Source organism: Micropterus salmoides, unplaced genomic scaffold (genome assembly GCF_014851395.1).
Source record: "Micropterus salmoides isolate LMB-PRFRI ecotype aquatic unplaced genomic scaffold, ASM1485139v1 Ms_hic_scaffold_11, whole genome shotgun sequence".
NCBI classification, from domain to species: domain Eukaryota; kingdom Metazoa; phylum Chordata; class Actinopteri; order Centrarchiformes; family Centrarchidae; genus Micropterus; species Micropterus salmoides.
In genome coordinates, this window is record NW_024040152.1 from 15202138 (window position 1) to 15217228 (window position 15091).

A 15091-nucleotide genomic window follows, 5' to 3' on the forward strand; every position below is an offset into this window, starting at 1 on the left:
ACTCAAACTTTATTCGGAAAAGAATAAGTAAGGGCAATAATGGAAACCTGATTTTTCTTCAGTGTGATTTGAGCAGTGTGGCGTTCAAACGTCTTTTTCACTCACCGGAAACTTGTCATTCATCAACTTCCGGTGTCACGGGGTGCCTGGGAGACGGAGCAAAAAAGCGGGCATACCGAAATCTTTCTTGTTTTCACTTGGCTTAAAGCATTTGAAAGCGTGTATATTTGACCTATAAAGTCAAACAACTGCGCCTCGTTGGCCAGTGACCCCGTGGGATTTGCTTTTGGCTTTGAATACAGCCTCATTCATTCGGTTTTCGTTGTAGCTAGTTCGCTAACTAGCGTCCACACCAGCGTCTGGAGCAGCAGGCCCATTCTTCTGGACTTTGCTACAAGCTAGTTAGCTAACAGTAGCAGGCTAACCCATGCGAACACGTTTTCTTTCTCAATGATTTTGTCTGTTACGTTATAAATATATACCACACCGCTAATGTGTGTGCTGGTTAATAATTTTTGGTAGTTATTTTGTTAACGAGGGTGCTAGTTGAAGCAACCTTAATTGAGCTAACGTCAACGAGGCGCTTGTTTTTTTTGTTTTTTTTTAAAGTGTTGTTCACTTTGTTGCTAGCTTAAGCTAGCCATCACCAACTGAACAACGCAGTCGCTGAACGCGTAACTTCGCAGCCTTCAACTCACAGAGATGTCGGACTTCGACGAATTCGAAAGACAGCTCTCTGAAAACAAACAAGGTAAATTAACCGGTTGCACATTAGCAATTGAAAACGTTAGTGGTACTGTGCTTTTGATTGGAATTGCCGCCATCATTGTAGCCAACCATGGATGTGTCTATTTGCTGGAACATTGTAAGCTAAATTGTTAGCTCACAGTCCAGAACCACTGAGAATAAGACGTAGTTGTAGGCTACCAGTGGTCGTTAGACAATTCTGTCGAACTGATTGTGGCTAATGTTACATGATATTAAGTTTGTGTAGTAGCCATATGTCGGTAGCTGGCTCAACTGTATACGGCTAACTAGCATTGTTTCTGTAAGGCAGGGCCAGTCTATATCATGGTAGCCCTGCTGCCTGTACCAGCTGCTTCATTCTTTGCAGTTGTTGCGTACAGTGAACATTTCCAGTGCGGTTAACGTTACCTGTTACTTGCCTTCAGTTTTGTGATACCAAACCGATAACACCACAGCCACTACCTTTATCCTACATTGAGCTCCATTTAACCCAGATTTACATTTACACTCAGTACGCTGAACCCGTTTGTCTATGAGCTGGCTAAATTAACCTAAACGTGGCACGTTGAACAAAACTTCAAACTACATACACCCTTTTTGTCTCATTTTGTATTTTAAATGAATACTTTTAATTGGTTGGTTACTATTTAACATACCACATCCTTAAAAGCTGTGTTTATAAAACTGATAACAGCTTAGTGTTACCAGGTGTGTTGGACAGATTCATACTCGGTGGTGTTGCTTATTGCTTGTCTAATTTCCATCTAAGGTCAGTTATTTTACCAGAGTCTTTCAGATGTAAGCTGTGAGTACTTTTCCCTTGACAATTATCAGTATCTATGAATTGCCATGTTTTCATTGTTCCACTGGCTAGCTGTGTATTACATTTATACACCATTCTGTAAGTTAATACACACACAATTCCTGCAGCTGAAAGGGACAAAGAGAACCGCCACCACCGCAGGTCCTCCTCCCGCAGCCGTAGCAGAGAGAGGAAAAGGAGGAGCAGAGACAGGGATAGACGTAGTAGGGACCGTCGTGGGGACAGTAAGGAGCGCAGACACAGACGCAGGTGAGTACTTTTTTTTTATACAACTACACCTGAACCTGTAAGCTGTGAAAATCACATCATATAAACCCCTCTACTGGCTTTGCATCTAATGTAATTATCACTGGGTAAGAATTCAGTGTTCTATCAAGCCTATGCCACCGCTTATAATGGTATTGACCATTATACTTATATAACAGGAGCAATTTTCCATTTCCAAAGCTCTTTCACTGTTAGTTCAACATATGCCTCAGAGCAAATGGGTTTCTCATATGAACATGGGCGTGCACACTCATTTTGATTTCAGTCATGTGTCAAATGTGCACACACAGATGCAGTTTTGCCACATTGGCATGATGTATTTACACCATCAACTTGGTCTTGGCTTTTTATCAGTCGCCTACTGTATTGTAGGCAAACTCAAGCAAATGCACACAGAAAATATATTTGACTTAAAAAATAAAATAACGCCCTACAAAATATTGAGGCATATCATCCCTCCATTCAACCGTATCTCGGTAACACTGGCAAATGCCATTCTGGGCAGCGATACCAATTCCAAGTTGACTGTAAAGTTTATTTGCACTGGCTTACAATGAGCTAGTTGGGCTCCCTGAATTAAGCCAATAAAAAATGACTACACTTTAGCTCATGAAATATTCTTCCACTAACAAATTGACTTTAATATAGTCTATTTTGAATGATGTTATTTTTGTTCTGTCCCTGAAGCCCTCTTTCACAGGTGCCAGTGACATTGTAGTAATTTTGCCTCAAGCACATGGGAAATAGTTTTGTATACACAAAGCATCAGCTGCTGCAACAACCTCTTTTATATTCTTTACATTTTAACATTGAATATCATCTAAGTTACAAATGGTTTTATGAAGAATTTCAGGTCCGTCATAGAATTTTTTAAAAAATCCCACAGACTGGTATTAATAGAACTCCTGTGAGAATAATTCCTTTGTCATTTTAGATTCTTTGCATATTCACTCTGGTGTCGCATAACATCAGATGTCTTTGATCCATGCAGTATTCGGCGATTGTCTCATAATGAGCCTAAGCAGCACTGTTTGATAGTCTGTTCAGGCCTATGGCTGTGGGAAATTTAATTCATACCGGTGAAAGTTCTTTTCAGGACACTGACATCACCATTGATATCACCTAAAAGGTGACAAGCCTGTCTGTTGTTAGGGAAACATGCTCTATTTAGGACCTATCATACCTGTATGTCTTTTTGGACATAAAAATGTGAGGATGTTGTCGTTTAGAAAAAATGTGCTTTTCGGTAAATCTGGTATTGATAGTAAAATCTATGGATTACGTTTGTATTGGGCTGATTTTAACAGTTTGAACTAGGGCTGGACAATTTGAAAAGTAATCAAAACCGAAAATCAGAGCCTCTAACCGAAGTAATTTCCCCATGTCGGTTATTTAACACCGGTAATAGTGTGTGTGTGTTCATGTACTTTACCCATGAAACACCGCATGTTTAGTCACGTGACTCCGCCTTGTCCAGTCCTGCTCAGCCTTCAGACCGGAGTCTGAAGCACAGGGAGATGTTAGCTTACGCTTAATGCCTTCACTTTCTAGCAGTTGTGGAAACAACAGACAGACATTTAATAACGGACACACTGTGAACTACACTGTACATTTACTGCCAGACTGACTTATTACTCGCCCGCTTTCAGCATCACTTTCTGCCGCTCTCTCTCTCTCATTCGCTCGTCCACTCACTCGCAATGCACACACATTTCACTGCAGTTGAAAGACCTAACTCTGCTGCTCTTATAACAGCACCTGGCGTTAGTTAGTTTGAATGAGAAGAGCAATACGTGTTTAACCGTGCTCACACAGTGTGCAGGTGAAAATAATTTGTTCCGCATTGATATTAAATAATATAAAGTTTAGTAGCAGCGGTCATAATTCAGCAGTGGCAATGCGCCGAATGTATGGGGAAATATGTCTGTAATGTGCACTTAAACCATACCTTATTAATTAACACGAAGATAATGGATTTGTGAAATCTGTGAATTAGTGCTGACCCCCAATCGTAGAAGATTCGACACTTCGATGGGCGGAGCCTGATTCGACTGTCAATCGCACAGTTGAAGCATTGCAGTGAAACAAGGATCACGCCATTTTGGCTATATGGGGGTGCTCAACGTCTGATTTTACATAGAACTACCAGTTTTCTCTCAATAAGTTAATGTACAGTCTATTACAATATACATTTCAACGTTTAATGCTGTAAATAAATATGTAAAAATAATAACACTTTCAATAAATGTTTTTGACGTGTGTGAATAAATCCAAAATTGCAACCCTAATCCTGGGTCATTAGTGTGCATGTGTAAGCGTAGCGTGTATGTGTGCGGTGGCAGTGGAGGAACGCTTGCTGAAGAGACCGAGCCCCGGCTTCATGGTGTTGTGCCGAGTTGTCCGCACCTCATGGGACTTTCGGACAATTAACACCGTTGATGAACCACACAAAGAATATCTTATCGTTTTTAAATAGCCAGCTACTTGAAATAGACCCGCGGGGAACCACGACGTGAAAGCAGTTGTTGACAGCAGTAATACACATAAAACTATGCAGAAGACCGGTGAATGACAGGCGTGAGAGAGACAGAGAGAGAGAGAGAGAGAAAAGGGTCTTCAAAAAGCCTCAGTTTAGCTGGAAATTTACTGTGTACGTTGAGTGAAAAGAGACTGCAGCTTCTCCGGTTTTTGTGCGCACAAAAACACACACATGATTCGACTATCAGTCAACTGTAGGCAGAACTTTACGATTCTGATTCGACTATGTAAATCCTTAGTCGGGGACAGCCCTTCTGTGAATAAATAAACCCAGCTTTAATAGTTGAGCATATTTACGGTAAAAACCTTGTCGGAACTATGAGGGCAAAATACCCCAACAAAAAACAAAATAATTGTAATTGAGGTGAAATGTTTGATAAATCGTGATTTAGATTTTAGGTGAAATCGTCCAGCCCTAGTCTGAACCCACACATCTCCTCAGCGACTGCTTAAATACATCATTTCTAACATAGACTTTTGTGAAGCTTGTCAACTCTCTACTACATGTTGGTTGTGAATGTGACCTCTGGCCTGACACTTGCTCCTTGTCTCTGTGCTAATTTAAAACAAGTTACTGGTGGTCTCTCAAGTGTGAGTGACCTTTACAGCTGCTGTGTTTTTGAGGATATCCTTTCTGCTTTCTTTGCATCATTAGTTGTTCACGAATGGTATTGCATGTCAGTTGTGTGAGTCACCGAATGCTGGTTTGTCTTCTGAACTCAAAAGGATTTTGCGCTTTTAGAAATACAGATTGCCACAGCTCCCGATAGCTTTTTGTATTTGGTGAATTCGAAATGTTGGTTAATGTCATGGTTGATTTGAGAGAAATGTGAAACCCTTCCAATGTCATTTCAGCTCACCAACCAGCTTCCCCCAGGACAATGCTGGAAGGTAATACAGCAAACTAACACAAAGCCGGTTTCTGCATTATTGCAACTACTGCAATTTAATGACCTGCCTCTGATTCTGTGTACTTCTGCCTCATTGTGTTAATGTCTGCCTGGATGGAGTTTCTGTCCCTTCTATTCCCTTTACCATCATGTGTATAAGTTTTATAAATTAGATTTTGTAGTATATTTTTGAAGACATGACCCATCATCGGATCTAGTAATTCTGAGTTAATGAGAGAGATCTGTGACACATTAATTTTTATTTTACCTTCTGTTCCTCCCAACAGCCGTTCTCCACACCGTGAGAAGAAGAAGAAGGTGAAGAAGTACTGGGATGTCCCTCCACCTGGTTTTGAACACATCACCCCCATGCAGTACAAAGCCATGCAGGGTAACCGTCTTTCTTGTCTTATTTGTTGTTACCTACATTTGGGGTGGGCGATATGACCAAAATCTTCTCTCACGGTATGTTATTTTTCCGAATCTGATATTTTTGAAAGTTTAAAATTTCAGTCCTCCATGTTTTCTTGACACTCTTACTGCGGCGGTTGGCAAACCAGCTTAGAGGTGCATTGCTGTGGCTCTCACATCTCATGAGACCGTGGTAAGCAATTCTGCTTCCCAAATAACCCACGTTACCTAGCTAGGTTCGCGATGTCGCGCTCAAATCCCAATATCATGAGATCACACGAGAATCCAGCCATGGTTTTCTACAATTCCTGCCCTGAATATATATCAGAGACATGATGGGATAGCTCCCTTGGTGGAAATGGTCTTTCCAAATCTCTACATCCATATCGCCCCCACCCCACCCCTAAGCTACGCTATGTTGTAGTACAGGAGTTGGTGCAACCGTGCCTTACTGCAGCAATCAGTAATGCACCCATCGAGCTACGGTATCATTAGGGGGAAAATATATATAATTAGATTGTTGAATGTTTCCTGTATTTGGTTTTGCTTTCCAGCTGCAGGCCAGATCCCAGCCACAGCCCTCCTGCCGACCATGACTCCAGATGGCCTGGCTGTTACTCCCACCCCTGTACCTGTAGTGGGCAGCCAGATGACCAGGCAGGCTCGCCGGCTCTACGTGGGCAACATCCCCTTTGGTATCACAGAGGTGAGGAACAGGACAGCATTTGGGTCCAGTGTTATAATCCTGTTCGATTACATAATGTCACTATTTCATCCTTGTTACTAACTCCACCCTCTTCTGTGTAGGAGTCAATGATGGACTTCTTCAATGCCCAAATGCGTTTGGGTGGTCTTACTCAGGCCCCTGGAAACCCTGTCCTTGCAGTACAGATCAACCAGGATAAGAATTTTGCCTTCCTTGAGGTAAGATAATACCCTCATAAACATGCCATGTGTTCTCCCTGGCTGTATCCAGTCAGCCATGTTTGAAGAGCAGTTTTGAATTTGATTAATTTGTAATTTTGTTTGTGTAGTTTCGTTCAGTGGATGAAACGACACAGGCCATGGCCTTTGATGGCATCATCTTTCAAGGCCAAAGTCTCAAGATTCGTCGTCCCCATGATTACCAGCCACTGCCTGGCATGAGCGAGAACCCCAGTGTCTATGTGCCTGGTACACAGACAATTAATGGTTTTTAACTCTAAGTACTTGTGGCATAATTCATAAGTCATCATTAATTTATCTACAGGAGCTTGCTCCCTGTGCTTTTTTCGTTTATGTTCGTTACTGGTTTCTTTGTGTCTCTTTATAGGTGTGGTGTCCACTGTGGTGCCTGACTCTGCTCACAAGCTCTTCATTGGCGGCTTGCCCAACTACCTGAATGATGACCAGGTCAGTATTTTTGCATGAAACGACTTTGCTTTCAAACTGGGCTACAGCTAATGTACCAGATGTGTGCTATGCCGCTCATACGCTGTTTAATAAAATTATGCATATTTCTATGACACTTTAGACATTGAAGGACAAATTTGGAAAACACTGAGGTTTTTGTGACTCTTGTCTTATGTGTCTCAGGTGAAGGAGTTGTTGACATCATTTGGCCCCCTGAAGGCTTTCAACCTGGTGAAGGACAGTGCCACAGGCTTATCTAAAGGATATGCCTTTTGTGAATATGTTGATGTCAACCTTAATGACCAGGTAATCAATGCAACAGGAAAAAAAGATGCGTACTGGACATTTATTATTCCCTTTTGTGTTGACCAGACATACAGTATTTCACAAAAGTGAGTACACCCCTCACATTCTTGTAAATATTTGATTATTATCTTTTCATGTGACAACACTGAAGAAATGACACTTTGCTACAATGTAAAATAGTGAGTGTATAGCTTGTATAAAAGTGTAAATTTGCTGTCCCCTCAAAATAACACATCACACAGCCATTAATGTCTAAACCGCTGGCAACAAAAGTGAGTACACCCCTAAATGAAAATGTCCAAATTGGGCCCAAGTAATTTTCCCTCCCCGGTGTCATGTGACTCATTAGTGTTACAAGTAGTGCTGGGCAACAATTAAGATTTTTAATCATGATTAATTGGATGATTTTCTTGCAATTAATCACATTGTTACTCGCAAAATTGAATAATGAATTCTAAAGTAGTGTATTGCGCACTTGTAATTTAAATGTACTACTATCTACACAAAAGTGCAATAACGTTTGCAAACATTTAAAACAGCAGTATTCCCTTTACACAGCAGCAATAAAAGTAGTTACAAGGTCTCAGGTGTGAATGGGGAGCAGGTGTGTTAAATTTGGTGTTATCGCTCTCACATTCCTTCATATTGGTCACTGAAAGTTCAACATGGCACCTCATGGCATATAACTCTCTGGGGATCTGAAAAAGAACTGTTGCTCTACATAAAAATGGCCTAGGCTATAAGAAGATTTCCAAGACTCTGAAACTGAGCTGCAGCACGGTGGCCAAGACCACACAGCGGTTCAGCAGGACAGGTTACACTCTGAACAGGTCGACCAAAGAAGTTGAATGCTCGCGCTCAGCGTCATATCCAGACGTTGTCTTTGGGAATTAGATGTGAGTGGTGCAAGCATTGCTGCAGAGGTTGAAAGGGTGTGGGGTCAGCCTGTCAGTGCTCAGAACATATGCCGCACACTGCATCAAATTTGTCTGCATGGCTGTTGTCCCAGAAGGAAGCCTGCAAACTGTTTGCCGAAGACGGGCAGACTAAGGACATGGATTTTTGGAACCATGTCCTGTGGTCTGATGAGACCAAGATAAACTTGGTTCAGATGGTGCCAAGCATGTGTGGCGTCAACCAGGTGAGGAGTACAAAGACAAGTGTGTCTTGCCTAAAATAAAGCACAGTGGTGGGACTGTCATGGTCTGGGGCTGCATGAGTGCTGCCGGCACTGGGGAGCTACAGTTCATTAGGGGAACCATGAATGCCAACATGTACTGTGATAGTACATGATAACAACCCGAAACACCTCCAAGACGACCCCTACCTTGCTAAAGAAGATGAAGGTAATGGTAATGGACTGGCCAAGCGTTTCTCCAGACCTAAACCCTATTAAGCATCTGTGGGGCATCCTCAAGCGGAAGGTGGAGGAGCGCAAGGTCTCTAACATCCACGGGAGTAGAAGAGGGCTCCAGTGGCAACCTGTGAAGCTCTGAACTCCATGCCCAAGAGGGTTAAGGCAGTGCTGGACAATAATGGTGGCCACACAGAATATTGACACTTTGGGCCCAATTTGGACATTTTCACTTAGGGGTGTACTCACTTTTATTGCCAGAGGTTTAGACATTAATGGCTGTGTGATGTTACTTTGAGGGGACAGCAATTTTACGCTGTTATAAAAGCTGTACACTCACTACTTTACATTGTGTCACAGGAAATGACACTCTGCTACAACGTAAAGTAGTGTGTTGTCACATGAAAAGATAATCAAATATTTACAAAATGTGAGGGGTGTACTCACTTTTGTGAGATACTGTAAATAAATACACTATCCAAATACTACATTTTTATATATCCACATTTGTACATGTTTCTGAAAGTATAATTTCAAACCTCAATATCATTACAGGCTATTGCTGGGCTGAATGGCATGCAGCTGGGAGACAAGAAACTCCTGGTGCAGAGAGCCAGTGTGGGATCCAAGAACGCCACTCTGGTGAGTGTCCAAAGGCTGGACAGATGACAGCAGGGTGGTGGGAGCTGGATGCTCTTTTAGATTCACAAAAACAGATGGACACATTGGGCACTTTCACTGTTTGTCGTGTTCTCTGTCTTAGATAAATGCCTAAAGCAGCACGAATCTGGATACAAAGGCACTTATTAAAACTTGTTTTGAAAAATTAGTTTAAAGTGGTTGTTTAACTTAAATTACAAAAAAACTTTTCTTTCTGGATGTAAATGAGAAAATGTTGTCATTTATGTGAACCAATACTTTAAGGCATTTTTTAAGTGGCAAAAATGCAGGGTGTCCGCAGGGTCTTAAAAAGTCTTAAAAGGTAAAAAATCAATTTTGTGAAAATTAAGGCCATTAAAGTCTTAATCGCCATTTAACAAATAATTAAATTTTGTAGATATTTTTGTAAATGTGAAAAACCTGTTTGCCTAAAGACATTGTATGGGTGAATGTATTTATTTATATAGAATAGCAAAAAACACTAGATGGTTAGTGCTTAGCGATTGTGATTATTCTGTGTAACTTTAGGCGCAGGGATCTACTGTGCGCTGTTATATGCCATTCTGCCCTATTTTAATTCTATTATATTGGTCAAGTGGTTGATGAAAGTTATCACAAAAAAGATTGTTTAGCTTTACAGTTTCAAAATGAATTTATAGTAAAAAAGTTAAAGGAGCATTGTGTAGTTCTTAGTGGCTTGTAGTAGGAAGGTTTCAAATTGCAACCAAGAGTATACCCTTTCCCTATTTATGCCTGAAAATAAATAACAGCTATGTCAGGTAGTTATTAACTGGTCTGTGTCTGCAGGCAAGCCAACAGTATCTAGTTTGAACCAACTAAAACAACAAGTCACACTGTTTCACATGATTTGCGGTAAAGTTGTGTGCATAAACGTCAGTCTGTGTAAGACAAGGGATCTTCGCAGAAATTCAGTACTTCACATAGAAAACATTAGGCCTATACAAGCTGTTATAGGCAACTTAAAGTTGTTGAATGCCCCAATTTTTAGGTGAGGTTACAACCTGGTCACATATAGGCAATAAAAATAAATATATCTAAATTCATTGAAAAACTCCACAATGCCCCTTTTTAAAGGTGTGTGGCTGACTTAACCTGTTACAGCTCACAGTGGCATGGCAGTCTTGAAATATATTGAAAAGGTATTGAATTTTACTTCAGGATACCTGTGTATATACCCAGAAATAGCGAAGGCCCTGGCTACTTCATTACCGTAATTTCCGGTCTATTGAGCGCACCTGAATATAAGCTGCACCCACTGAATTTAAAAAATATATATTATTTTGAACATAAATAAGCCGCACATGTCTATAAGCCGCAGGTGCCTACCGGTACATTGAAACAAATGAACTTTACACAGGCTTTAACGAAACACGGCTTGTCACAAAAATAAATAGGTTTTAATGAAACACGGCTTGTATCAAAATATCAAGCAGTAAACAGTAGCCTACCAAGAAAGTCATAGGTCACTATCTTCTTCCTCCTGTACACTGAAACCACTGAAATCATCTCCTTCGGTGTCGGAGTTGAATAGCCTCAGAATTGCTTCATCCGATATTGGATAATTTTCATTGTCGCTCTCGTCACTTTCATCCGGAGGTAAATCCCCCGCTGAGCCCTCTTCAACACGCAGCAGTCCAGCCTTTCGAAACCCGTTGATGATAGTGGATTTTTTGACTATGCTCCTCGCTGTCAGGACCCACTCGCAGACTTGACCATAAGTTGCTCTTCGCATGCGGCCCGTTTTAGTGAAGGATTTCTCCCCACTTGTCATCCAAGCCTCCCACTGACCACGGAGCGCCACCTTAAATGCACGATTGACAATGATGTCGAGTGGCTGCAAGTACTTTGTTGTGCCCCCAGGAATCACAGCTGGAATTGAGTTTGTCCTCTTGATGGCTTCTTTCACCGAATCTGTTATGTGGGCCCTCATGCTGTCCAAAACGAGCAATGCCTTGTTCCTGTGAAAGAATCCTCCCGGTCGCTTGCCGTAACACTCCGTATGCCATTCATGCATTAGGCTTTCCGTCATCCATCCTTTCTTGTTGACTTTCATAGCAATTCCTCTTGGGATTTTTTCTTTTGGCATCATTGTGCGTTTAAAAATCACCATCGGTGGAAGCTTTTCTCCCGATGCCGTGCAGCTCAGAACACAGGTGAAGTGCGTTTTTTCATGCCCAGTTGTTTTCAGCGTGACGGATGATTCGCCTTTCCCGTTGACAGTCCGAGTGAGAGGCAGGTCAAACGTCAGAGGAACCTCATCCATATTGATGTCGTGCGGGTCAATGGAATGTTCCGCTATCTTTGCATCAGTGAATTTGTGGAAGTTTGAAACTTTTTCCTCGTAGTCGGGAGGGAGCTGCTGACACAGACTTGTCCGTACCCTGATGGACAGGCCTTTACGTCTCATAAATCTGAGACACCACGATGGTCCACCTCTAAAATCCTCACACTTCATTGCGGTGGCGATTGTTTTGCAATCTGCACAGTTGAAACACCTCGGCCGTATGCACTCTCTGTGTGTTGACCCAGTCTTCGAGGTCATTTTCTAGTTTGGGCCATCTGCTTTTCTTCCCTCTGAAAGCTTTAGTTGTCTTTTTGCACAGAGTCAATTCCTCATGCTGCTGTTTCCAACGTCTTATCGACTCATTAAGACCAAGCTCCTGTGCAGCAGCTCTATTTCCTTTTCCAACAGCCAGATCAATCGCCTTCAACTTGAAAGCTGCATCATATGCATTTCTCCGTGTCTTTGCCATGATGAGGGTGACAAGATGACTACCGTGATCAGAATAATGGGAAGTTTGAGCGCACTCGATTTTAATCTAAACAGTAAACAAAAAAGTTGTTTGACCTTAACCCGTACGGCAATTTTATTGGTCTAATGAAAGCTTCATGCCGCCAAAAAAACTGAGCACGGCACAGAATGTGTTTTTTGAAAGCGGGAAAAATCAGAGCGGGAAGAATTCACATATTAGCCGCGTCATTGTTTAAGCCGCAAGGTTCAAAGCGTGGGGAAAAAGTTGCGGCTTATAGTCCGGAAATTATGGTATATGAAAATGATCTTCTTCTTCACCACTGTTTTGGCTAATAGTAAATATGCCATTAACCCTGATCTAACCTTTTTGTCTATCCTGCCAGACAAGTATAAACCAGACCCCAGTGACACTGCAGGTTCCAGGTCTTAACAGCTCAGTTACTCAGATGGGTGGCCTCCCTACTGAGGTGCTGTGTCTGATGAATATGGTGGCCCCGGAGGAGCTGCTGGATGATGATGAATATGAGGAGATTGTGGAGGACGTGAGGGATGAGTGCAGCAAGTACGGCCAAGTAAAGAGCATTGAGATTCCTCGACCTGTAGACGGCCTGGAGGTGCCTGGGACTGGCAAGGTAGGGCCTGTTATATCTGATTCAATCATCCAAAATTTGATTTGCCTTGAGTTAGATGTCATGAAAAGTGTTCTCCGTCATCATTGTAATGGTTATTTTTATTATCTCTCCCGTAGATCTTTGTGGAGTTCATGTCAGTTTTTGACTCCCAGAAGGCCATGCAGGGTCTGACAGGAAGGAAGTTTGCCAACAGGGTGGTGGTTACCAAATACTGCGATCCAGACGCTTATCATCGCCGGGACTTCTGGTAGAGGAAGCATGAAGAGAAGAGGGGGTGGGGGAGGGGGGTGGGAACGTGTACTGTCCATTTCCAAATCAGCCCCCTGATTGATTTGGTAGAACAACATTTCAGGTAGATCTGAGAGTATTAATCGTTTGACAAATACTTTGGTGATATCCTGTATACCACTTTGAGATCTAAGTGAAATGTCCTGCAGTTGAAACAGATATTTTGAATTGGAAAAGGAGAAAAAAGCTGGAGGGTTTATATTCACTCCGTAACAGAGGGAGCTAGGTTTGGGTGGCCGGGGTGTTGCTGGGCGGGTAGGGGGGTCAAAAGATTTTTGAGAAATGTGTGTAATAATAGGTCCAGGGTGGGGTCAACAATTTTTTTTATACTTTGTGAGACATGGATGTCATTTTGGGTGGGAGGGGGGTACCACTCTCTAAGGTTTGTATTTAAATGGAGGTCGCCTGTTTTAAGTACATAAATGTTGGAGTAGGGAACTAACTGGACTATTGTGATTGAGAAGAGTGATGGAGAAAACAGGAGTGTTCATTTGTGAAAGGGAGATGTGGGGCAGATGGAGAGGAAGATGAGGGCATTTTGTTTGGTCATCTAATGTAGATATACAGTATCTGTAACATCCACTTCAGTTTTGCCACCACCTTTAGAAAGGCGAGAGGAGAGTCCTCATTTTTGATTTGATTTTTCCCCGTTTGGACTCATTACTTCAAGTTCCTTCATTTTCATGTGACTACTGCCCCCCTCAGGACGATTGTTAGAGAATCTGTTGTCTAATTGGACTCTATCTGAATGTTAACTGTAATTGTTCCAATACTGTGTGTAGCTTCACTGATTTGAGCTGTAATATCACCTTGTATTCAGGCCGCAGAATAACATGAACAGCAGAAAAGAACGTTTTCAATTATGCTAGTTTGATTTTCTTCTTTTTCTTTTCTATTTTGTGTAACTTTTTTTCATGTCCATCTTTTGTGCACAGCTTTTAACAGGTGAGATTGTTTTGTGTCAGCAGTTCAGTCCTGATTTAATTCAAGAGGGAAATAAACAAAAGGAAGATGTTGGAGAACAGATTGGCATTTAATTGGGGATTTATCTCTTCCTTACCAAAACGCCTTAATGTTGTTACATGTCAATTCGCTAGAAAAAGAAATTCGGCTTGCCACTCTATCATTGATGTCTGTATGTTCATAGATGTCATAATCTTGTACTTTACCTTTCATTACCAATTTTCCTTTCCCAGCAGATTTGGGATGTAAGGTGTGTTGGGCCCGGTTGTTTCTTTGTGCAACTTCTCACCTCTTTGACAAGACCAAATAAACACGTGACTAATACCCCACGACTCGTGTTGTACTGCAGAGTGAAAGTGAAACCAAAACCACACGACTTCGGTGTTCGGTCAACTGCCAGCGTTATTTAGGCTATTTATTAAAAAAAAAAGATGAATTAATCGTGATATCTTGTCTACACTAAAATCAGTAAACTTAATACTGCAATGGCTTGTTTCAGAGGTTTTGGCCCTCTATATATTAATTCATTAAAGCCTGCCGATGGTTTGCTACCATAAACAAACTTAATTTCAACACAATTATTTCAAATTTTATTGTTTAGTTACTTGTTGGGAGGGGGGGGGGGGGATTTTCACTAAAACGAAACCATCCGTATGTAAAAACTGCTTTTCTCTCATCTCCCTCATCTTCTGCCCTTGATTCTCTGAGGACCACATGTTCACACTGTACAGGGCTTGAGACTGCTTTCATTTGGTACCTTGGGTTGCTTAAAACAGCACTGAACAGAGATTGTGTCAGTGATAACACCTATGAGATGTTACTCCTTACTTTCTGAAAACCTGCTTTCTTAGTGTCACTGTGTCATTTAATTTCTTTTTTTTTCTCTCTGGAAAAAATGTGATTTCTTAAATGATTTAAAATCTAAAAAAAAAACACAACTAGTTTATAAAAGCAAAAACAGTCTTTTCATTTGTCCAGTTTGTTTTCAAATGTTGATTAAAAACTGAATTTACATGAAGTCTTACTACTTTATGCTTCCTCTCTTAT

General features: G+C 41.4%; 1 protein-coding gene across 6 annotated transcripts; it reads left to right on the forward strand.

Annotated features, from left to right (window-relative positions):
• Positions 1–111: 111 nt before the first annotated feature.
• Positions 112–14373, forward strand: u2af2a (U2 small nuclear RNA auxiliary factor 2a). 6 transcript variants are annotated; one of them, XM_038711232.1, is made up of 13 exons: positions 112–751; positions 1517–1552; positions 1678–1819; positions 5231–5266; positions 5553–5656; positions 6231–6382; positions 6484–6600; positions 6711–6867; positions 6989–7068; positions 7252–7374; positions 9284–9370; positions 12545–12793; positions 12910–14373. In XM_038711232.1, the coding sequence occupies exons 1-13, from the start codon at positions 703–705 to the stop codon at positions 13042–13044; spliced, it is 1467 nt and encodes a 488-aa protein (XP_038567160.1). In that variant the 5' UTR covers positions 112–702; the 3' UTR covers positions 13045–14373. The 6 variants fall into 6 exon arrangements, with proteins under 6 accessions (XP_038567160.1, XP_038567164.1, XP_038567161.1 ...); XM_038711233.1 differs by having other exon boundaries at positions 113–751; positions 6711–6849; XM_038711236.1 differs by lacking the exon at positions 5231–5266.
• The last annotated feature ends 718 nt before the right edge of the window (positions 14374–15091 follow it).

What these genes read in the sequence shown, in the direction of transcription:
- u2af2a (XM_038711232.1), top strand. Translation starts at nt 703, where the DNA reads ATGTCGGACTTCGACGAATTCGAAAGACAGCTCTCTGAAAACAAACAA. An exon ending in GATCCAAGAACGCCACTCTG is followed by an intron (nt 9,371 to 12,544) that starts GTGAGTGTCCAA and finishes CTATCCTGCCAG; the next exon opens with ACAAGTATAAACCAGACCCC. An exon ending in AGGTGCCTGGGACTGGCAAG is followed by an intron (nt 12,794 to 12,909) that starts GTAGGGCCTGTT and finishes TCTCTCCCGTAG; the next exon opens with ATCTTTGTGGAGTTCATGTC.